The sequence below is a fragment of the Bolinopsis microptera genome, chromosome 13 (assembly GCF_026151205.1).
Source record: "Bolinopsis microptera isolate Bmic1 chromosome 13, MBARI_Bmic_1.0, whole genome shotgun sequence".
NCBI classification, from domain to species: Eukaryota; Metazoa; Ctenophora; class Tentaculata; order Lobata; family Bolinopsidae; genus Bolinopsis; species Bolinopsis microptera.
In genome coordinates this window covers 14,038,898-14,056,925 of record NC_087084.1, presented here as the reverse complement: position 1 = coordinate 14,056,925, position 18,028 = coordinate 14,038,898, and the positions used below count along the sequence as shown (strand labels likewise).

General features: G+C 42.3%; 1 protein-coding gene across 1 annotated transcript in view; it reads right to left on the bottom strand.

The window, feature by feature from the left end:
* Positions 1–18,028, bottom strand: part of LOC134824814 (serine/threonine-protein kinase SMG1-like) — a 52,052-nt gene that overhangs the window by 25,835 nt on the left and 8,189 nt on the right. The window contains exons 18-21 of the mRNA XM_063836789.1: positions 4,535–4,660; positions 4,086–4,250; positions 3,707–3,816; positions 3,235–3,417 (exon numbers count right to left, since the gene is read on the bottom strand). Of these exons, the coding sequence (XP_063692859.1) occupies positions 3,235–3,417; positions 3,707–3,816; positions 4,086–4,250; positions 4,535–4,660 (584 nt within the window). The remainder of the gene's footprint in view (positions 1–3,234; positions 3,418–3,706; positions 3,817–4,085; positions 4,251–4,534; positions 4,661–18,028) is intronic.

Below are 18,028 nucleotides of genomic sequence, written 5' to 3'. Positions count from 1 at the left end.
GGTAATAACAATCGTAACAAATAGCGAACGCTTTAGTAACTTTTGATTTAAATTGTCTCCACAATTTGTAACAGGCTATCTGCAGAAATGGGTAGCACGGTTAATGACCATGGTCCTTTCTCAAACTTCCAATCCTCAGTTAGATACAAAGAATAGTCTACACAATTTTTGATAACATTAAAAGGGATGAAAATCACTTTATTTATCAAAATCTTTATTTATCATGTAACAACTTTTCCATAGTACTGGAGAGTAAAACTCTGTTGAACAAAAATATTCTCGAGCACATTTTGAGTCAGTAACAGTAACATGTCAATATTTTACAGACTCAAATGCGTTTAAAAACATTTTAGTAACAATAAATTGTGTTAACTGATGAGGAGGAGGAGGAGGACTGAGGAGAATTAGAAGGAGGACTGAGGAGGACAGAGGAGGAAGACTGAGGAGGACCAGGACGAGGACTAGGAGGATGAGGACGAGGACTAAGGACGAGGACTAGGAGGATGAGGACGAGGACTAAGGACGATGAGGATGAGGACGAGGACTAAGGACGAGGAGGAGGACGACTGAGGAGGAGGACTGATTAGGAGGAGGACTGATTAGGAGGAGAAGGAAGAGAAGAAGGAGGAGGAGGATGAGGATGAGAACTGAGGAGGAGGAGGAGAAGGAGGAAGACTGAGGAGAAAGAGGAGGACCGAGAAGGACTGAGGAGGAGGAGGAGGACTGAAGAGGAGAGGGAGGACTGAAGAAGAGGAGCAGGATTGTTGTGGAGGAAGACGAGAAGGAGGAGAAGGAGGAGGACGAGAGCGAGGACGAGGAGGAAGACTGAGGAGGAGGACTGTTAAAAAGGAGAAGAACGAGGACTGAGGAGGAGGACTGAGGATGAGGAAAAGGAGGACTGGGGGAGGACTAAGGAAGAGGAGGACTTGGGGAGGAGGATGAGGAGGATGAGACTGATGAGGACGAAGAGGACTGAGGAGGAAGACTGAGGAGGATGAGGACAAGGGCTAATGAAGAGGAGGAGGACGACTGAGGAGGAGGACTGATTAGGAGGAGAAGGAAGAGGAGAAGGAGGAGGAGGATGAGGAGGAGGACTGAGGAGGACTGAGGAGGAGGAGGATAAGGAGGAGAATGAGGAGGAGGAGGAGGATGACTCAGGAGGAGGACTCAGGAGGTGGAGGAGGACGAGGAGGAGGACTCAGGAGGAAGACTGAAGAGGAGGAGGAGGACTGATGAGGAGGAGGACTAAGAGGACGCGAGGACTAAGGACGAAGAGGACTGAGGAGGAGGACGAGAGCGAGGACGAGGAGGAGGACTGAGGAGGAGGACTGAGGAGGAGGACTGATCAGAAGGAGAAGGAGGAGGAGGAGGACTGAGGAGGAGGACTGAGGATGAGGAGAAGGAGAAGGAGGACTGGGGCCGGCGAGGACTGAGGAAGAGGAGGACTTGGAAAGGACTGAGGAGGAGGAGGACTTGGGTAGGACTGGGGAGGAGGAGGAGGAGGAGGAGGATGAGGAGGAGGAGAAGGAGGACTGGGGGAGGACTGATGAGGAGGAGGACTGGGGGAGGAGGAGGACTTAGGAGTAGGGGGAGAAGGAGGAAAAGGAGGAGAAGGAGGAGAAGGAGGAGAAGGAGGAGGAGGACTGGGGACTGAGGAGGAGGAGGACTGAGGAGAAAGAAGATGAGAAAGAGGAATGAAGAGGATGAGGAGGAGGAGAAGGAGGACTGGGGGAGGACTGAGGAAGAGGAGGACTTGGGGAGAAGGATGAGGAGGAGGAGACTGATGAGGATTAGGAGGACTGAGGAGGAAGACTGAGGAGGATGAGGACGAGGACTAAGGACGAGGACTAGGATGATAAGGACAAGGGCTAATCTAGAGGAGGAAGACGACTGAGGAGGAGGACTGATTAGGAGGATAAGGAAGAGGAGAAGGAGGAGGAGGACTGATGAGGAGGAGGATAAGGAGGAGAATGAGGAGGAGGATGAGGAGGACTGAGGATAAGGAGGAGAATGAGGAGGAAGAGGATGACTCAGGAGGTGGAGGAGGATGAGGAGGATGACTGAAGAGGAAGAGGAGGATGACTGAGGAGGAGGATGAGGATCAGGAGGTGGAGGAGGATGAGGAGGAGGAGTCAGGAGGAGGAGGACGACTATGAGGAGGACTGAGGAGGACGGATGGGGAGGAGAAGGAGGATCAGGAGGAGGATGAGGAGGAGAAATGAGGATGAGGAGGAGGAGAACTGAGAAGGAGAAGGAGGAGGACTGGGAGTAGGACTGAGGAGGAGAAGGAGAAGGAGGAGGACTGGGAGTAGGACTGAGGAGAAGGAGGAGGACGAGGACGAGGAGTCAGGAAGAGGACTGAAGAGGACTGAGGAGGAGAAGGACTGAGGAGGAGGAAGACTTAAGAGGAGGAGGAGGAGGACATCTAAATGTTTTGTCTGTTTTTGTCCGTTTTTGTCCGCCCTACTTTTTGTCCGTTTTGAAAATACAGGGTACCGAACGGACACAAAACATGATCCCCCAGCCAAGCATGTGTTACGATACAAATGTACTTGACTATACATTTAAGGTGCAGTGTACTAGTGATTTTATGGTATGTTTAAAGACCGGACCACAAAATATAACCCGGTACCTAGTGTTGTACTAATACATAATAACAAGTAACAGGGATAAAATTAATGAGCAGAAACAATCGATCTCACGTCAAGAGGCCAAAGCACTCGGCTCTGGGAGTACATGACAACTCCAACTAGTAGTGAGCATACTAGCCCCTGCAGTGGAAAAACACATAAAACATACTATTGGAATGTCCAATTGGTTTGTTTTCTCATAACAATATAGCATTATATGTAGGGGTTCTGGTTGAATTATATCACTTCTGAGAGGTTTTAGAATTTAGAGATCGATTCTGTAAATTTCTCAATTTTCCGATTTTTCCGATTTTTCCGATTCCGATTTTGGCCTCATCAACCCTCATATCGGACATCGGGTTGGACCCCCCCCCCCCCCCGGCCCCCCCCCCCCCCCCCCAATATTATAATTACTTAATATTATAATTACTTAATATTATCTTTATTGGAAAAAAACTGAAGCGCTTAATTATGTTAATATAAGTGCATATCAGTGATATATTTTCAACATATTTTAAAAGTTAAAATCTTCCCATAAAAAGTAAGCAGAACAATTATAAAATTTGGAAATAAGTTGGAAATGTGAGTATAAAACAAACTTCACCTGCAGCTCAGCAGCATTAAGCAACCCATCGTGCTCACTATAAATACACTTCAAACCCCGGATATAGCCGGGCGCGTGCATGTTCAGTGCTGCGCGCACTGACAACAGTAACGCGGAGGTGGAGGGCTGGATGTGGAGCGCGTGGCGCCAACTCTCCGCGTACATTCCAGTGTTGCTGCATACCTGAGGAGGTGGGCTCAGTGAGATACAGGTTAACATTTAACACAGCCCTGTTTAGGGTGTTGCTAGAAGGGTATTTATAATGTGACATTGTACAGTGCAGTCTGTTATGAAATAACGTAAAGTAAGTTCCTGGGTATGTAGTATACACTTATAAACAGACAGACAGACAGACCAAACAGACAAACAAACAGAGATATTGCCACAAACAAACAGAGATATTGCCACAAACAAACAGAGATATTGCCACAAACAAACAGAGATATTGCCACAAACAGACAAATAAACGAACCTCTGCTATAGCAGGTCTTATTCTACTAAACCACTCTTCACATGTTGACCTGTTCAACACAAAGAAGTTCTTCACTGCTTTGTTACAGCCTTGTATACTGTGCACTGTACCTGTCACAAATCATCATATTTAGTCTATCTGGAATTTATGGTATTTTTAGGAAATTTTGTATTTTCGTATATGGACGATTATTTAAGTCATGTTTTATATCAGCCGAACGAATCCCAGTGACCTAGTCAGACCTCGTATTTAAAGAGTGCATAAAACACTTGACTTTATTTATCATTTTTATATCTGTAAAATAATAGATTAATATAATAAGTGTTTGATGAACTAATTTAATCATATTAAAAACAACTCAATTTAAAGTAACTCTAACCCTCGTAAGCGTTGTAAATGAGTTTCTCCAAGTTATTAATAAAATGTAGCAGTAGGTTACTCCTCAGCAGGGAAACATAACACTGACTCCCAATGCCGGAGATAATGCCACGTGCGTTTGTGTCCTCCGTTACTGCCCCGTCCTCCAGCAGTTCGTGCAGTATTCCTGACATTTCATTGGTGGAATCTCGCATTTTTAATAATCGTATGATAAAAAGTCGGTTTAATGACTTTTCCCTTATAAAAACAAGGAACTTGATTAACTTTTGTGTTTCTAGTTTAGAAATTTCACTTCAATGACAAGAGACAGAGCATAAATTGTTTTTATTTTCGAGGAAAGCAGATAAGCATATAATAACAAACAGTTTTTTTACATGTAGATGATAACAATATCAGATATTAATATATATTTATTTATTCATTTTATCTAAAAAATAAAGTTTCCCTTACCCTCGATACATTCGAAAGTCTCCGTTGCTTTCCCGAGAGGAGTCTTCAGTCGACTGTTGACAGCGTAGAGCGACATGTGCCACATAAACCAGAACCAAAGAGAACTGTCGCACGGAGAAGTGGAACCTGGGTTGGTTTGCTTGTCGCGTGCCGTCATATCACGTGGTGTGACGTCATATCACGTGGTGTGACGTCATATCACGTGGTGTGACGTCATATCACGTGGTGTGACGTCATATCACGTGGTGTGACGTCATGACACGTGGTGTGACGTTATGACACGTGGTGTGACGTCATGACACGTGGTGTGACGTCATGAAATGTGGTTGGCTTGGTTCTAATTTAGCCGAGACTTTTAGTTGGTGCGAAAATAAGCACATTATAAACTCACTAAATTGTAACATTCGGCGACTTGCCATTCTCTTAATTCGCGATACTTCCAAATATCGACTAAGGTTTAAAAGAGTGTATCATTTTCGTAAGCACACTGTTTTACTAGACGTTTCTTGAATTATACATCAAAGCAATATGTATCAATGCATATGAAACATATTATGTAAAAGTGTCTCATGATAAATGTCTGATGGCACGGGATTTGGTAAATTTTAAATGTAAGACAATTCAAAATGTAAGATTTATTTAACAAATACAGCTTAGTAGCAGGGGGGGGTCCACGTTAAAAAAAGTTAAAAAAGTTAAACTAATTAATGTTAAATTTCAAAATTCAGGCTTAGAAAGTTTAACTTTTTTAACATAAATTCAAATTTGGGTTGAAATTGCAATGGAGTGAATATTCTAGACTAGTTTACTTTTAGGTCATGCGTTGGTATTTTTGTTCATTAGTCATTACATGTAGGAATATAGGAATGCCCATGACAAGAGTAAAACAGTCATATAACATAGGTACAACCGATAAATAATTGATACATTTGATCATTACAATAATAAATTATAATTCATAGAAATATAAACAGCTGATTCATAAATAATTTTTAAAAAACAACAGATTCCATTCACAGTGTCAACACTGAAAATAGGGCTATGATAATCTATATATCATTAAATCTAGTGATACTAATCGTAATGAATTAATAACTGAATAAAATTCTAATGATGTTTCATAAAAGTTATCGCTTAAACAAAGAGTCACTGTGTCACGATATTATATTACAAAATTTAAAATAGTGTCTAATGATATTTCATAAAAGTTATCGCTCAAACAATGAGTCAATTTGTCACGATATTATATTACAAAGTTAAAAAGAGTCACGTCTAATGATGTTTCAATGTAAAAGTTATCGCTCAAACAATTTGTCAATATATTATATTACAAAATTTGACCGCTCGCTTTTCCCATTCATTCACGGCTTACGAATTGTAATAAGTTTCGATAAATTACATCAATCACATGCTGTCAAAATCTCTTTGGGTTGCGTTCGGGTCGATACCTAGCATTTTGGGAAAAGGTTGGTAATCAGTGAATTAGCTGAAAGTTATTGAATCTTTATTGCCGAGTACAGCTGCCTTCGGTTGGTTCTTCTTATATATATTACAATTGTAAATGAATGGGAAAAGCGAGCGACCGATTTCATTCTCGGTATCATTTTGCATTTGCAGACGGTCAATCAATTTAATATCATTTCCTTTTGTTTGGGAAAGAGAGACACTGGCAGCGGTCCACTCTACCCATGATTATGGGTTTTGGTCAAATATCATCTCTTTTTGATTATAATGTCAGGGTACTTTATAAAGTCGAAATATAAACTGATATCTTCATTGATAAGGAGGAAGCTTCAACGATTTCGAAATTTTTCCTTTGAAAACATTTCCTTGTGTTTAGGTAAGCATATCGGTCCATCACTGACTGAACATGTCACATTATACTCGTTCAAGTTGGCATTAAATTCATATATAATGACATTGAACTGTCGTGGCAAAGCAGAATTTGTTCGAAATCACGATCATGAGCAAAATTCTCACCTTTCGCACGTGTAAACTTTGAGCGGACGTTGCGTGCGCATCCAAAATTCAATCACCGTAAATTTTTGCATATACGTAATTAATGTATAGTTTAATAAGCATGCAAAGTTTTAAAGTGTTTCAAGAAGAACTGTAATTACAAAGGCACTCCAAAGTTGACAGAAAATGGTGAAAACAACAATTTTCAGTGATTTTAGCAATTTTCTATCAATTTGTCCCAACGTGTGCAAATTTTCGATTTTAAACTTTAAAACTAGCCTAATACACAATATATACCTATAGGAAGCAGAACTGAGCTCCACAACCCAAGGCATGGCCCAACACCAGAGAATACTAAATCGCAAAATTGACGTTTTTATAAAATAATTCTTCAAAAAAGCACTAACTTCAATGACGAATATCTTCATGAAGGAGCAAGCTAGGCAAACTTTCCGGTAGATTTTCAGAATGCTTAAACAATTATCTAACTTCAATATCACCTCAAATTTTGAATGAAATAACTCCTTTATGTTGTAAAATCGACTTGAAAAGTTGTTACTTTGTCGAAAATCGAGTTTTAAAAACGCTTAAATTGATGACGTCATCAAAGGGTAATAATGACGTAAAATATTATTTGCATATCATGTAAACTACTGTGTAAACAATTATCTTTAAGACCTGTGGTCGAAAATGGCTGTATCTTTTATACTTTTGAATCTACGGACACTTAAATTCAGGCTACAATTGACTACATTTGACTGGCAAAGCGTCTATCCCTGAATATATAATGTATCACGACAATCTGTTGTAAAACAGGGGTTCCAGAAAACCCACTTCCCGATACTCCTGAAACATGAAAAATTTTTTACAGTCGATTTGGTCAACGTCTAGACGCCCTGCAAAGTTTCAGATCTCTAACTCAATTTTAACATGGTTTTTAAGGCACCTGAATATGGCGATTTTGGGTTTTTTACTTAATTTCGTATAACATGCTGGCGCGTATTTTGCGCAAATTTCTTAAAAATCTCCACATAACTATTTCTTATTCCTGTCCTCTTTAACATTGAATTGAAATGTTTTGAACTTAAATATACTTGCTGAACTACTTTCGATGAGTATTTATGCCCGAAAAACAATAAAGGGGCATAATAGTAAAGGGGGTATAATAGTAAAGGGGGTATAAAAGTAGAGGGGGTAAATAGTAAAGGGGGTAAATAATAAGGGGGTTAAAAAGTAAAGGGGGTAAATAGTAAAGGGGGTAAATAGTATTGTGAATATAACAGGCACGGTCATGCTTGCCAGCATTGTGATTAAAAAACAGTGTCAATGAAGTAAAAATTTTACAGGTGTTACTGTAATAACGTAAATAAAAGAACTTGAGGTTCTAATTTGAAGTTACTTATATCATTTAACCTGAATATAAAAGTCTATCATTAAAATAATTTTCACTATAGTGCAGCCGAGTCCTTATCGTCGTTCATATATTTTAGAACTTCACTTGTAATACGATTAACATCATACGGTTGAGGAATCTTCATTATATCACGACATACATCATTATTCAGTAATGAAAATAGATGTTCCTCAATAATCTCTTCCTCGGACATTCCTGATGTCCCAAGACTAGGGAGGCTACCTCTTATGGCCAAACAACTGGCTAAAAAAAGCACAAATCCTTCAGTACTGATCCTGAGATCGCTGAACTGTCACTTGAACGCAAGCAGCTGATGATTGCGAATATGCAGAACAAATTTCTGACCAACAGGAAGCATGTCAAGACCAACATCAACCAGCTGAGACGTAAGATTACAAAGAGACTCAGAGATATCAACAACCGCAGTGCTGACACACTCGTCGAAGAGGTAAACAACACAGACGACGCCCGGAGATACTTGGAGCCTCTAAGATACTCGCCAAAGGATATGTTAGACCAGCTCTAACCGTCCACAACCCTGCTGGGAATATCGCAGGTACTAATGAGGAGAAAGCGAGGATTATTAAGGAGTACTTTGAAGCTGAGTTCAACGACGCTGATGAGCCTACCCTTCCTGCCTTCCTTGACCCCCCATCTAGCCTTAACAGTCCCATCACCGTTGCAGAGATAGAGAGAGCCACCAGTAAACTCAAGTCTGGTAAAGCAGTGGGTATTGATAAAGTTCCTGGCGAGGTCATGAAAGCCCTGAACAACCCCCTCCTTCATGAAGAGCTGGCTAATGTGTTCAACGAGTCTTTCGAGAAAAACATTCACATTGAAGCAATAGGAGCAGGCATCCTCACACCACTGGCTAAGCCTGGTAAAACTCGTGGCCCAGTTAAGTCGATACGACCATTGCAATTGACCCTGCTGAATGTTTCTAGAAAGATCCTGTCACTGATAGTGCTAAACAGAATAGAGAGAGCTGTGGACAACTTAACCGGACCGTTCCAAGCTGCCTACAAAGCTGGCAGGAGCTGTGCCGACCTAGTTTGGGCACAGAGCATGCTCATATCTGTAGTAATGAAGAAGGAGTTTGAATGGAACAAAGTGAGTATCGACATGTCAGCTGCCTTCAATACCATCCGCAGAGGTACAACAATCAGACTACTAGAAGCTGCAGGATGCTCCAGAGACGACCTGAGGCTTGTACAATACCTCATGGCTAACACCACTCTAGTAGTCAGAGTGTGTTCTACTGACTCAGAGATGTTCTCTTTCAACATAGGAGCCTCCCAAGGAGACAGCACAGCTGGTAAATTGTTTACCCTCAATCTAGCTGGAGCTGTAGTGCACATAAGAGCAGTCCCCCCCTCAAGACCCAACCCTCCGATAGCCGATAACCACATGCCTCTTGAGTCCGGCTATTCAGACGATTTAGAGGAGATTGGTGAAGATATGGAGGAGTTACAGGATATCTTTCAGATCTCCAAGAATATTCTCAGTGAATGGAGTCTCTTTGTCAATGACACAAAGACAAAGTTTACCAGAGTGTATTTAGAAGAAGTTGGTGCCTGTGACGAGTGGGATAATGAACTAAGAGGAAAAGAGGAGTGGAGAAACGAGACGCTTCTTGGTACTAAGCTTGGATCAGAGCAGGATGTTACTAATAGAATAAATAAAGCTAACTCTGCCTTCTGGTCATTTGACAAGCTGTGGTGCCAGGTAAGGTTTTTTTTTTACAAATGTCTCAGACCCATAGCTAGATCTGTGAATTTTAGGCAGACCCACTCGACAGCGGCCAAATTTTGCGCATTATGAGCCCCAAGCCCGATACCCACTTTGCCTCCCAATTATATTATCATCTCGTAACTTCATAATGAAGGTTCCGTTATTCATTTAAAGATTAAGTTTTTTCGATTCTGGGCACGTAGCCCGACACGACACGTAGCCGGGGCGAAGCTCCTTTGGTTGGCTAGGGAGGGGGGAAGGCGCAGCCCCCCAGAAAATTTTTGAGAAATTATGTGTTTTAGACGACATTTGGCATTAAAGAAATTTGTAGGACAGTAATTATAATCAGACTTCACAATAATACAAAGTTGGAGGGCTAGGCAGGCGCAGCCCTGGCCTTCGGAAACTTTTTGAGAAATAGGGTGTTCCAGACGACATTTGTGGGACAGCAATAATCAGACATTACAATAATACAAGGTTGGTGGGCTGGGGGGCGCAGTAATAACCAGACATCACAATAATATAAAGTTGGGGGACTGGGGGGGGGGGGGCGCAGCCCCCAAGAAAATTTTTAGAAATTATTTGTTTTAGACGACATTAGGCATTAAAGAAATTTGTAGGACGGCGATAATACAAAGTTGGGGGTGCAGCCCCCGGAAAATTTTTGAGAAATAGGGTGTTTCAGACGACATTTGGCATTAGAAATTTGTAATTTCAGACATCACAATAATACAAAGTTGGGGGCTAGGGGGGAACTCAGTACTTGTCACATTGAATTGAATAAGTACATATTGTATAGTGGGATTTGGGAATAATTTACGAAATGCTAAAGTCGATTGCCTGTCGTGTCGTTTAATCAAACAGTCATAAACACAGCCCACTTACCAGGCGACCATGGGGACTAGGGGGCCTATTTTTTTTGGGGTTCAATTTTTTTCCGGGGGTCTTCCCCTTGGCTACGTGTCTGCATTCTAGTTGCCAGACCCACTCTATTAGAGTGCAGACTCAACATTTTGGTTGCCAGACCCACTATTCTAGAGTCCAGACCCACAATTCTGGTTGTCATATCTCCTATATTCTAGTTCATAGACCCCCAATTCTGGTTGACAGAGTGAAGAATTACCATTCTGGTTGCCAGATTCACTCTTCTAGAGAGGAGACCCACTCTTCTAGTAGGTATAGAGTCAAGACCCACTATTCTAAAATGCAGACCCACCATTCTGGTTGCCAGACCCACTCTTCTAAGGCGAAGACCTACCATTCTGGTTGCCAGCCCCACTCTTCTAGAGTGTAGACGCACCATTCCGATTGCCAGACCCACTATTCTTGAGTGAAGACCCACCTTTCGGGTTGCCGGACCCACTATTCTAGACTCTAGACTCCAGACGCACAATTCTGGTTGCCATATATCCTATATTCTAGTTTAGACCCCCAATTCTGGTTGACACTTGACAGAGTGTAGACTTACCATTCTGGTTGCCAGACCCACTCTTCTAGAGTGAAGACCCACTATTCTAGAATTCTTACCCACCATTCTTGTTGCCAGACCCACTCTTAGCTAGAGTGAAGACCCACTATTCAAGAATTCTGACCCATCATTCTTGTTTCCAGACCCACTACCCTAAGGTGCAGACCCACCATTCTGATTGCCAGACTCACTCATCTTGATTCCCTTGATTGCAGACCCACTATTCTGGTTGCCAGACCCACTCTTATAGATTGCAGACACACCAATCTAGTTGCCAGACCCACTCTTCTAAAGTGTAGACCCACCAGACCTATTATTCTAGAGTGAAGACCCACCATTCGGGTTGTCCAAACCCACAATTCTGGTAGCCATATCTCCTTTATTCTAGTTTATAGACCCCCAAATCTGGTTGACAGAGTGTAGACTTACCATTCTGGTTGCCAGGCCCACTCTTCTAGAGTGAAGATCCACTATTCTAGAATGCAGACCCGCAATTCTGGTTGCCAGACCCACTATTCCAGATTGTAGACCCACCTTTCTGGTTTCCAGACTCACCCTTCTAGGGCGAAAATCCACCATTCTGGTTGCCAGACCCACTCTTCTAGAGTGTAGACGTACCATTCTGATTGCCAGACCCACTCTTCAAGGGTGCAGACCCACATTCATGTTGCAAGACCCACTTCTAGATTTCAGACCCACTAAATTCTAGCTACCAGACTCACTTATAGATTGCAGACCCACCATTCCAGCTGCCAGACCCACTCTTCTCAAGTGCAGATCTACCACTCTGGTTGTCAGACCCACTCTTTAAGGGTGCAGACTGCAGACCCACTCTTCTCAAGTGCAGATCCACCATTCTGGCTGCAAGACCCACTTTTAGATCGCAGACCTACCATTCTAGCCGCCAGACCAACTCTTCTCAAGTGTAGACCCACCACTCGGGTTGTCAGACTAACTCTTCAAGGGTGTACGTACACCCACCATTCTGGTTGCCAGACCAACTTCTAGATTGCAGACCCACCATTCCAGCTGCCAGACCCACTCTTCTCAAGTCCAGACCCACCACTCTGGTTGTCAGACCCACTCTTCAAGGGTGTACGTACACCCACCATTCTGGTTGCCAGACCAACTTCTAGATTGCAGACCTACCATTCCAGCTGCAAGACCCACTCTTCTCAAGTCCAGACCCACCATCGGGTTGTCAGACCCACTCTTCAAGGGTGTACGTACACCCACCATTCTGGTTGCCAGACCAACTTCTAGATTGCAGACCCACCATTCCAGCTGCCAGACCCACTCTTCTCAAGTGCAGATCTACCACTCTGGTTGTCAGACCCACTCTTTAAGGGTGCAGACTGCAGACCCACCGTTCTGGTTGCCAGACCCACTTATAGATTGCAGACCCAACATTCTAGCTGCCAGACCCACTCTTCTCAAGTGCAGACCCACCACTCTGGTTGTCAGACCCACTCTTGAAGCCTGAAGGGTGCAGACCCACCATTCTGGTTGCCAGACCAACTTCTAGATTGCAGACCCACCATTCCAGCTGCCAGACCCACACTTCTCAAGTGCAGATCTACCACTCTGGTTGTCAGACCCACTCTTTAAGCCTGAAGGGTGCAGACCCACCATTCATGTTGCCAGACCCACGTCTAGATTGCAGACCCACCATTCTAACTGCCAGACCCACTTCTAGATTGCAGACCCACCATTCTAGCTGCCAGACCCACTCTTCTCAAGTGCAGACCCACCACTCTGGTTGTCAGACCCACTCTTCAAGAATGCAAACCCACCATTCTGGTTGCAAGACCCACTTTTAGATCGCAGACCCACCATTCTAGCTGCCAGACCAACACTTCTCAAGTGTAGACCCACCACCCTGGTTGTCAGACCCACTCTTCAAGAATGCAAACCCACCATTCTGGTTGCAAGACCCACTTTTAGATCGCAGACCCACCATTCTAGCTGCCAGACCAACTCTTCTCAAGTGTAGACCCACCACCCTGGTTGTCAGACCCACTCTTCAAGGGTGCAGACCCACCACTCTGGTTGTCAGACCCACTCTTCAAGGGTGTACGTACACCCACCATTCTGGTTGCCGGACCCACTTCTAGATTGCAGACCCACCATTCCAGCTGCCAGACCCACTCTTCTCAAGTCCAGATCTACCACTCTGGTTGTCAGACCCACTCTTTAAGCCTGAAGGGTGCAGACCCACCATTCATGTTGCCAGACCCACGTCTAGATTGCAGACCCACCATTCTAACTGCCAGACCCACTTCTAGATTGCAGACCCACCATTCTAGCTGCCAGACCCACTCTTCTCAAGTGCAGACCCACCACTCTGGTTGTCAGACCCACTCTTCAAAAATGCAAACCCACCATTCTGGTTGCAAGACCCACTTTTAGATCGCAGACCCACCATTCTAGCTGCCAGACCAACTCTTCTCAAGTGTAGACCCACCACCCTGGTTGTCAGACCCACTCTTCTAGAGTGAAGACTCATTATTCTCGAATGCAGATCCACAATTCTGGTTGCTAGACCAACTTCTAGATTGCAGACCCACCATTCCAGCCGCAAGAACCACTCTTCTCAAGTGCAGACCCACCATTCTAGTTGTCAGACCCACTCTTCAAGGGTTTTGACCCACAATTCTGGTTAACAGACCCACTTCTAGATTGCATACCCACCATTCTAGCTGCCAGACCCACTATTCTCAAGTGCACACCCACCACTCTGGTTGTCAGACCACTCTTTAAGGGTACAGACCCATCATTTTGGTTGCCAGACCCACTTCTAGATTGTAGACCCACCATTCTGGTTGCCAGACCCACTTCTAGATTGCAGACCCACCATTCTAGCGGCCAGACCCACTCTTCTCAAGTGCAGACCCACCACTCTAGGCAATAGGGGTGAATAATATCAACAAATAAAGATTGTTTAATTTTTGCAAAAAATTTCTCGTCATGTGACAACCCTTCCCAACCCCCCTCAACCCCCTACCCCTCCCCCCTAAAAAACTCATCGGATTTTTGCTTCCCGCGAACATGATTTTTTCTGAAAATTTTTGTCAAGCCAGATCTGTAAATCTATCAAATATGTAAAAAAAAACCTTAGTGCCAGGGATCAGAGAGGAGTCAGATAACTGAGAAGAGAAAGATCAAACTCTACGACTCACTAGTAGTATCAGTGCTCCTGTACAACTGCTGCTGCTGGGCCGTACCTCAGCATGTTCTAGAGTCTGTAGATGTTCTTCAGAGGAAGCACCTCAAGCGCATCCTACACCTCTACACATATATTGGCCTAGCTCAATATCTAACAAGGCCCTCTACGCTCGTACCCAGACCAGGCCCCTTTCCGAGAGAGTGGAAAAGGCACGGTGGACAATGCTAGGTCATGTTCTACGCAGTGACAACGACACACCTGCCTACCAGTCTCTGTTATTTGCTACACTAGGATGTCAAACACTAAAGGGACGAGTGGGTAGACACAGGACTAATTTGTATGATATTATTGTGAAAAAGGACCTATTTAAGAGACAAATTTATTTAAAAAATGAAGATGATTTTACCAACTTAGTGAACTTAGCAAGAGATAGAAGGATAGAGTAGGATGGAGGAGTTTATTTACTTTGAGACATATTGAACGAATGAGTCTTCGTAAGCGTAAATAGGCCAGCACTTTGCTGAGCCTCTTTAGGTGCTCTTTTGTTTATAGATGTTATTATATTATATAACTGGCTAAATGGCTCTTTAGATTATGAGAGCATCTATGTTTTGAAACAGAACTTCGATCTGGTTGTTTCACTTTCACACACCCCAATAGGTTCTTTACCTGCTTTAAGACTTCAGGGACTTCATTTTCAATATCTTCCGCGCTATCAATTACATTTAGATATTTCTTTGAATCCTGTTTATTTTTATATCATTCAACGATCTATGCACAAGTTCCTCATCGTCACAACTTTTCAAATTGCTTGGACCTAGTGATCTAGTTAACTCTAGCATTACCGCAATGTGGGAAATAAAGGCAAAAGGATGCTTCCCTGTCACATTTGCATGGACATAATTAGTAGACAGCTTTCCTTGTATTTTTGGAATAGATTGAATAGTTTCCGATGACAAGATTGGTTTCACTCTAGCTATTGGGCATGGCTGATGCACAGTATTCTGCACCACATCATCTGTAGTCTTTGTTCCATTCTGACATTCCGGGGTAGGTAAAATACTCATCATCCGACGACGTCTTTTCTTAGATTTTAGTCTTAATACCCGCTCCATGGATCGCACAATTGATAACGTAGGACACCTGGATTTTTTTCCTCCGAAAATATTGTATATATTCTGTAGGCAAGCTTCCTCTAAAGAACACCCAAGTCTGAATAAAACCCGTTGAATTGCTTTGGCCTTGATAATCTGGCCAGGTACCATGTCGTTACACTTCCACAATTCAATTTCAAAATTCGTCCTGACCGTGCATCTATCTTTAATCGTTTCGGCATCGAGCGCCTTTCTTCCGGATTTCTCCTTACAAAGTTTGTTTTTCGGCGTGGAAGTGCCATCTTCTGTGGCGAATCTTGTAGAAAGTTTGTTTAAAACAGTCTCTTTCTTCGCAATCACAGGCTTATCACCTTTTCCATCGTGTACTGGCAGTCTAATTGTACTCAGAGAACTTGTTGGAGGAGTATTTCTAGAGTTCAATTTGTCCCGATTCCCCTGCTGATTCTCATTCTTGATTGCAGTTCCACCTTCAATGAGTCGTGTAGACAACTTGTTAAGTGCTGTTTCCTTCTTTGAATTTAACACTTTCTTGCTGCTGTTTATCTTATCAACATCAATTGGTCGTCCAATTGTGAATTTAGAATTGTCTACTGTGGGAGTTCTCGTGGTTAAATTATCAGTGTTAGCCCGCAAATGCTCCTTCTTCTTCAGACCCGTCGATGAAGATTTATCCATAATCGTCAATTTGCTTTGCACCGTCGGTTTCTTAATCTTTGGAATCCTAAAAGTAGGGACAGCTCTCCTCTTGAATGAGTTGCTTGTTATTATCGCAGTAGTGATAACATCAGCAGATGATTCGTCTTCAGAATCATATTGAGTTCTAGGTTTTGATGAATCAGCAGCCCTTTTTGAAGTGTTGTTGTTTGGGGACCGGTTTTTGGTACACCGGCCAATGTTTACAAAATCATATGATACATAACAATATAACTGTATTTAATATACGTGAATATTAGAATAGAAATGAAATCTTAAATTTCTATTTATTCCCTGAAATTGTTACTAAGTTCAAAATAAATTTATATGATGAAGTCTACTATAAGAATATATATGAAAGTCAGACCTGCTTCGCGAAAACTAACAGTTCTGTGTGCTAACAGATCCTGACTGATACTAATTTACACTAACTAACTAAGTAACTAATACTCTTAACTATCTAAAAACCAACTAGCTAGCGTGTGTGCTCGTAGAGCAGCTTAAATAATAAAATATGAGCCACAGTTCATGCTGCCTAAATCTCCTCACAAAATACTGCATCGTTAAAAAACTCGTTAAAAACGGTTTATAGAATAAAACGGCCACCACTTACACCAAATTAAAAATACATACTATGTAAAAACTACACTGTATCACCACGTACGTGTTGACAACAACTGATACGTCCTCAGTAGATGGTTCGGGTACAGGGATTACAGCTGGAGGAAGCTCCGGAGTATCAATACCTGATGATGTGTCCTCAGTAGATGGTTCGGGTACAGGGATTACAGCTACAGGAACCCTTCAAGCGAATGAGCGACTCTCCTGATGCCTTCGCTAAATTGCAACGTAAACATCTGTCGTATGTGAGACTTTCCATAACCCTTCCGCACTTACACCGCCAAGCCATATTCTTTTTTCGTATTATATGAATGATTATATTAGTAAATTATACAATTATGTGTATATATACAATGTGTTTTTTTATATATACATATACAAGGTGTTTTTTTTGTAGAGTTATCAAATCAGTTACAACTACAGAAAACAATTGCAAGAGCGAGGTACTACTAGTACTAAAGGTCAACACTCATAATTGAGTTTAATTTGGGTAATTATGTTAAAATTTGAACCGATTAGTCAGCCAAAATCTGATTTTTAATTTATGTTAAAAAAGTTAAAAAAGTTAAAGTAATTAATGTTAAATTCCAAAATCTCGATCTTAGAATTTAACTTTTTTAACGTGGACCCCCCCCCCCCCCCCCAGTAGCATATAAAATCGATCCATCAATTGAACAATTTAAAGTGATAAGTATATGAGTCGTATTGTCAACACGCAGTAGTAGTGGAATCATATAATACAGTGAAAGCAGTATTAATGACATTCTCACTTTTCAGAACTAAGTGCCTAATATAATTAAGATAGAACATCTAAACAGTTTTATTCCTGTTCCATATGATCGAGGATAGTCAGGGCTACAAAACCTGACCAAGTTTAGCTCAATCCAGTACTGCGCGTTCAAGATATGAGGTTAAATATACCAAAAATAGAGGTTTTCTGGTGTGACATCATTGTAAATTATTTGGAGTATAACCTCAATATCTCACAAACTATACATTTGTGGTCTTTCTGAGTTACACTATCTGTTTCCTTTGGCAATTTCGGTTCAGAGTCAATTAAGTTTGAAACAAAATCTCAGTATATGTGAAAGGACTGAGGATATCAAGTTTGTAAAAGCGCGCGCGCGCGCGCGCGCGCACACACATATAATGACCTCATATCTTCCACATTTAACGATTTTTTATAGAAATTCTTTCACCATCCTGTAGCACTCATGTGCTGAGTAGGATAGCATTCAAATCATGTCTTTAAAAGATTTAGATAGATACTGAGGGAGAAAATTCATGTTTGTAAAAGCGCGCGCGCGCGCGCGCGCATGGCCCAGAC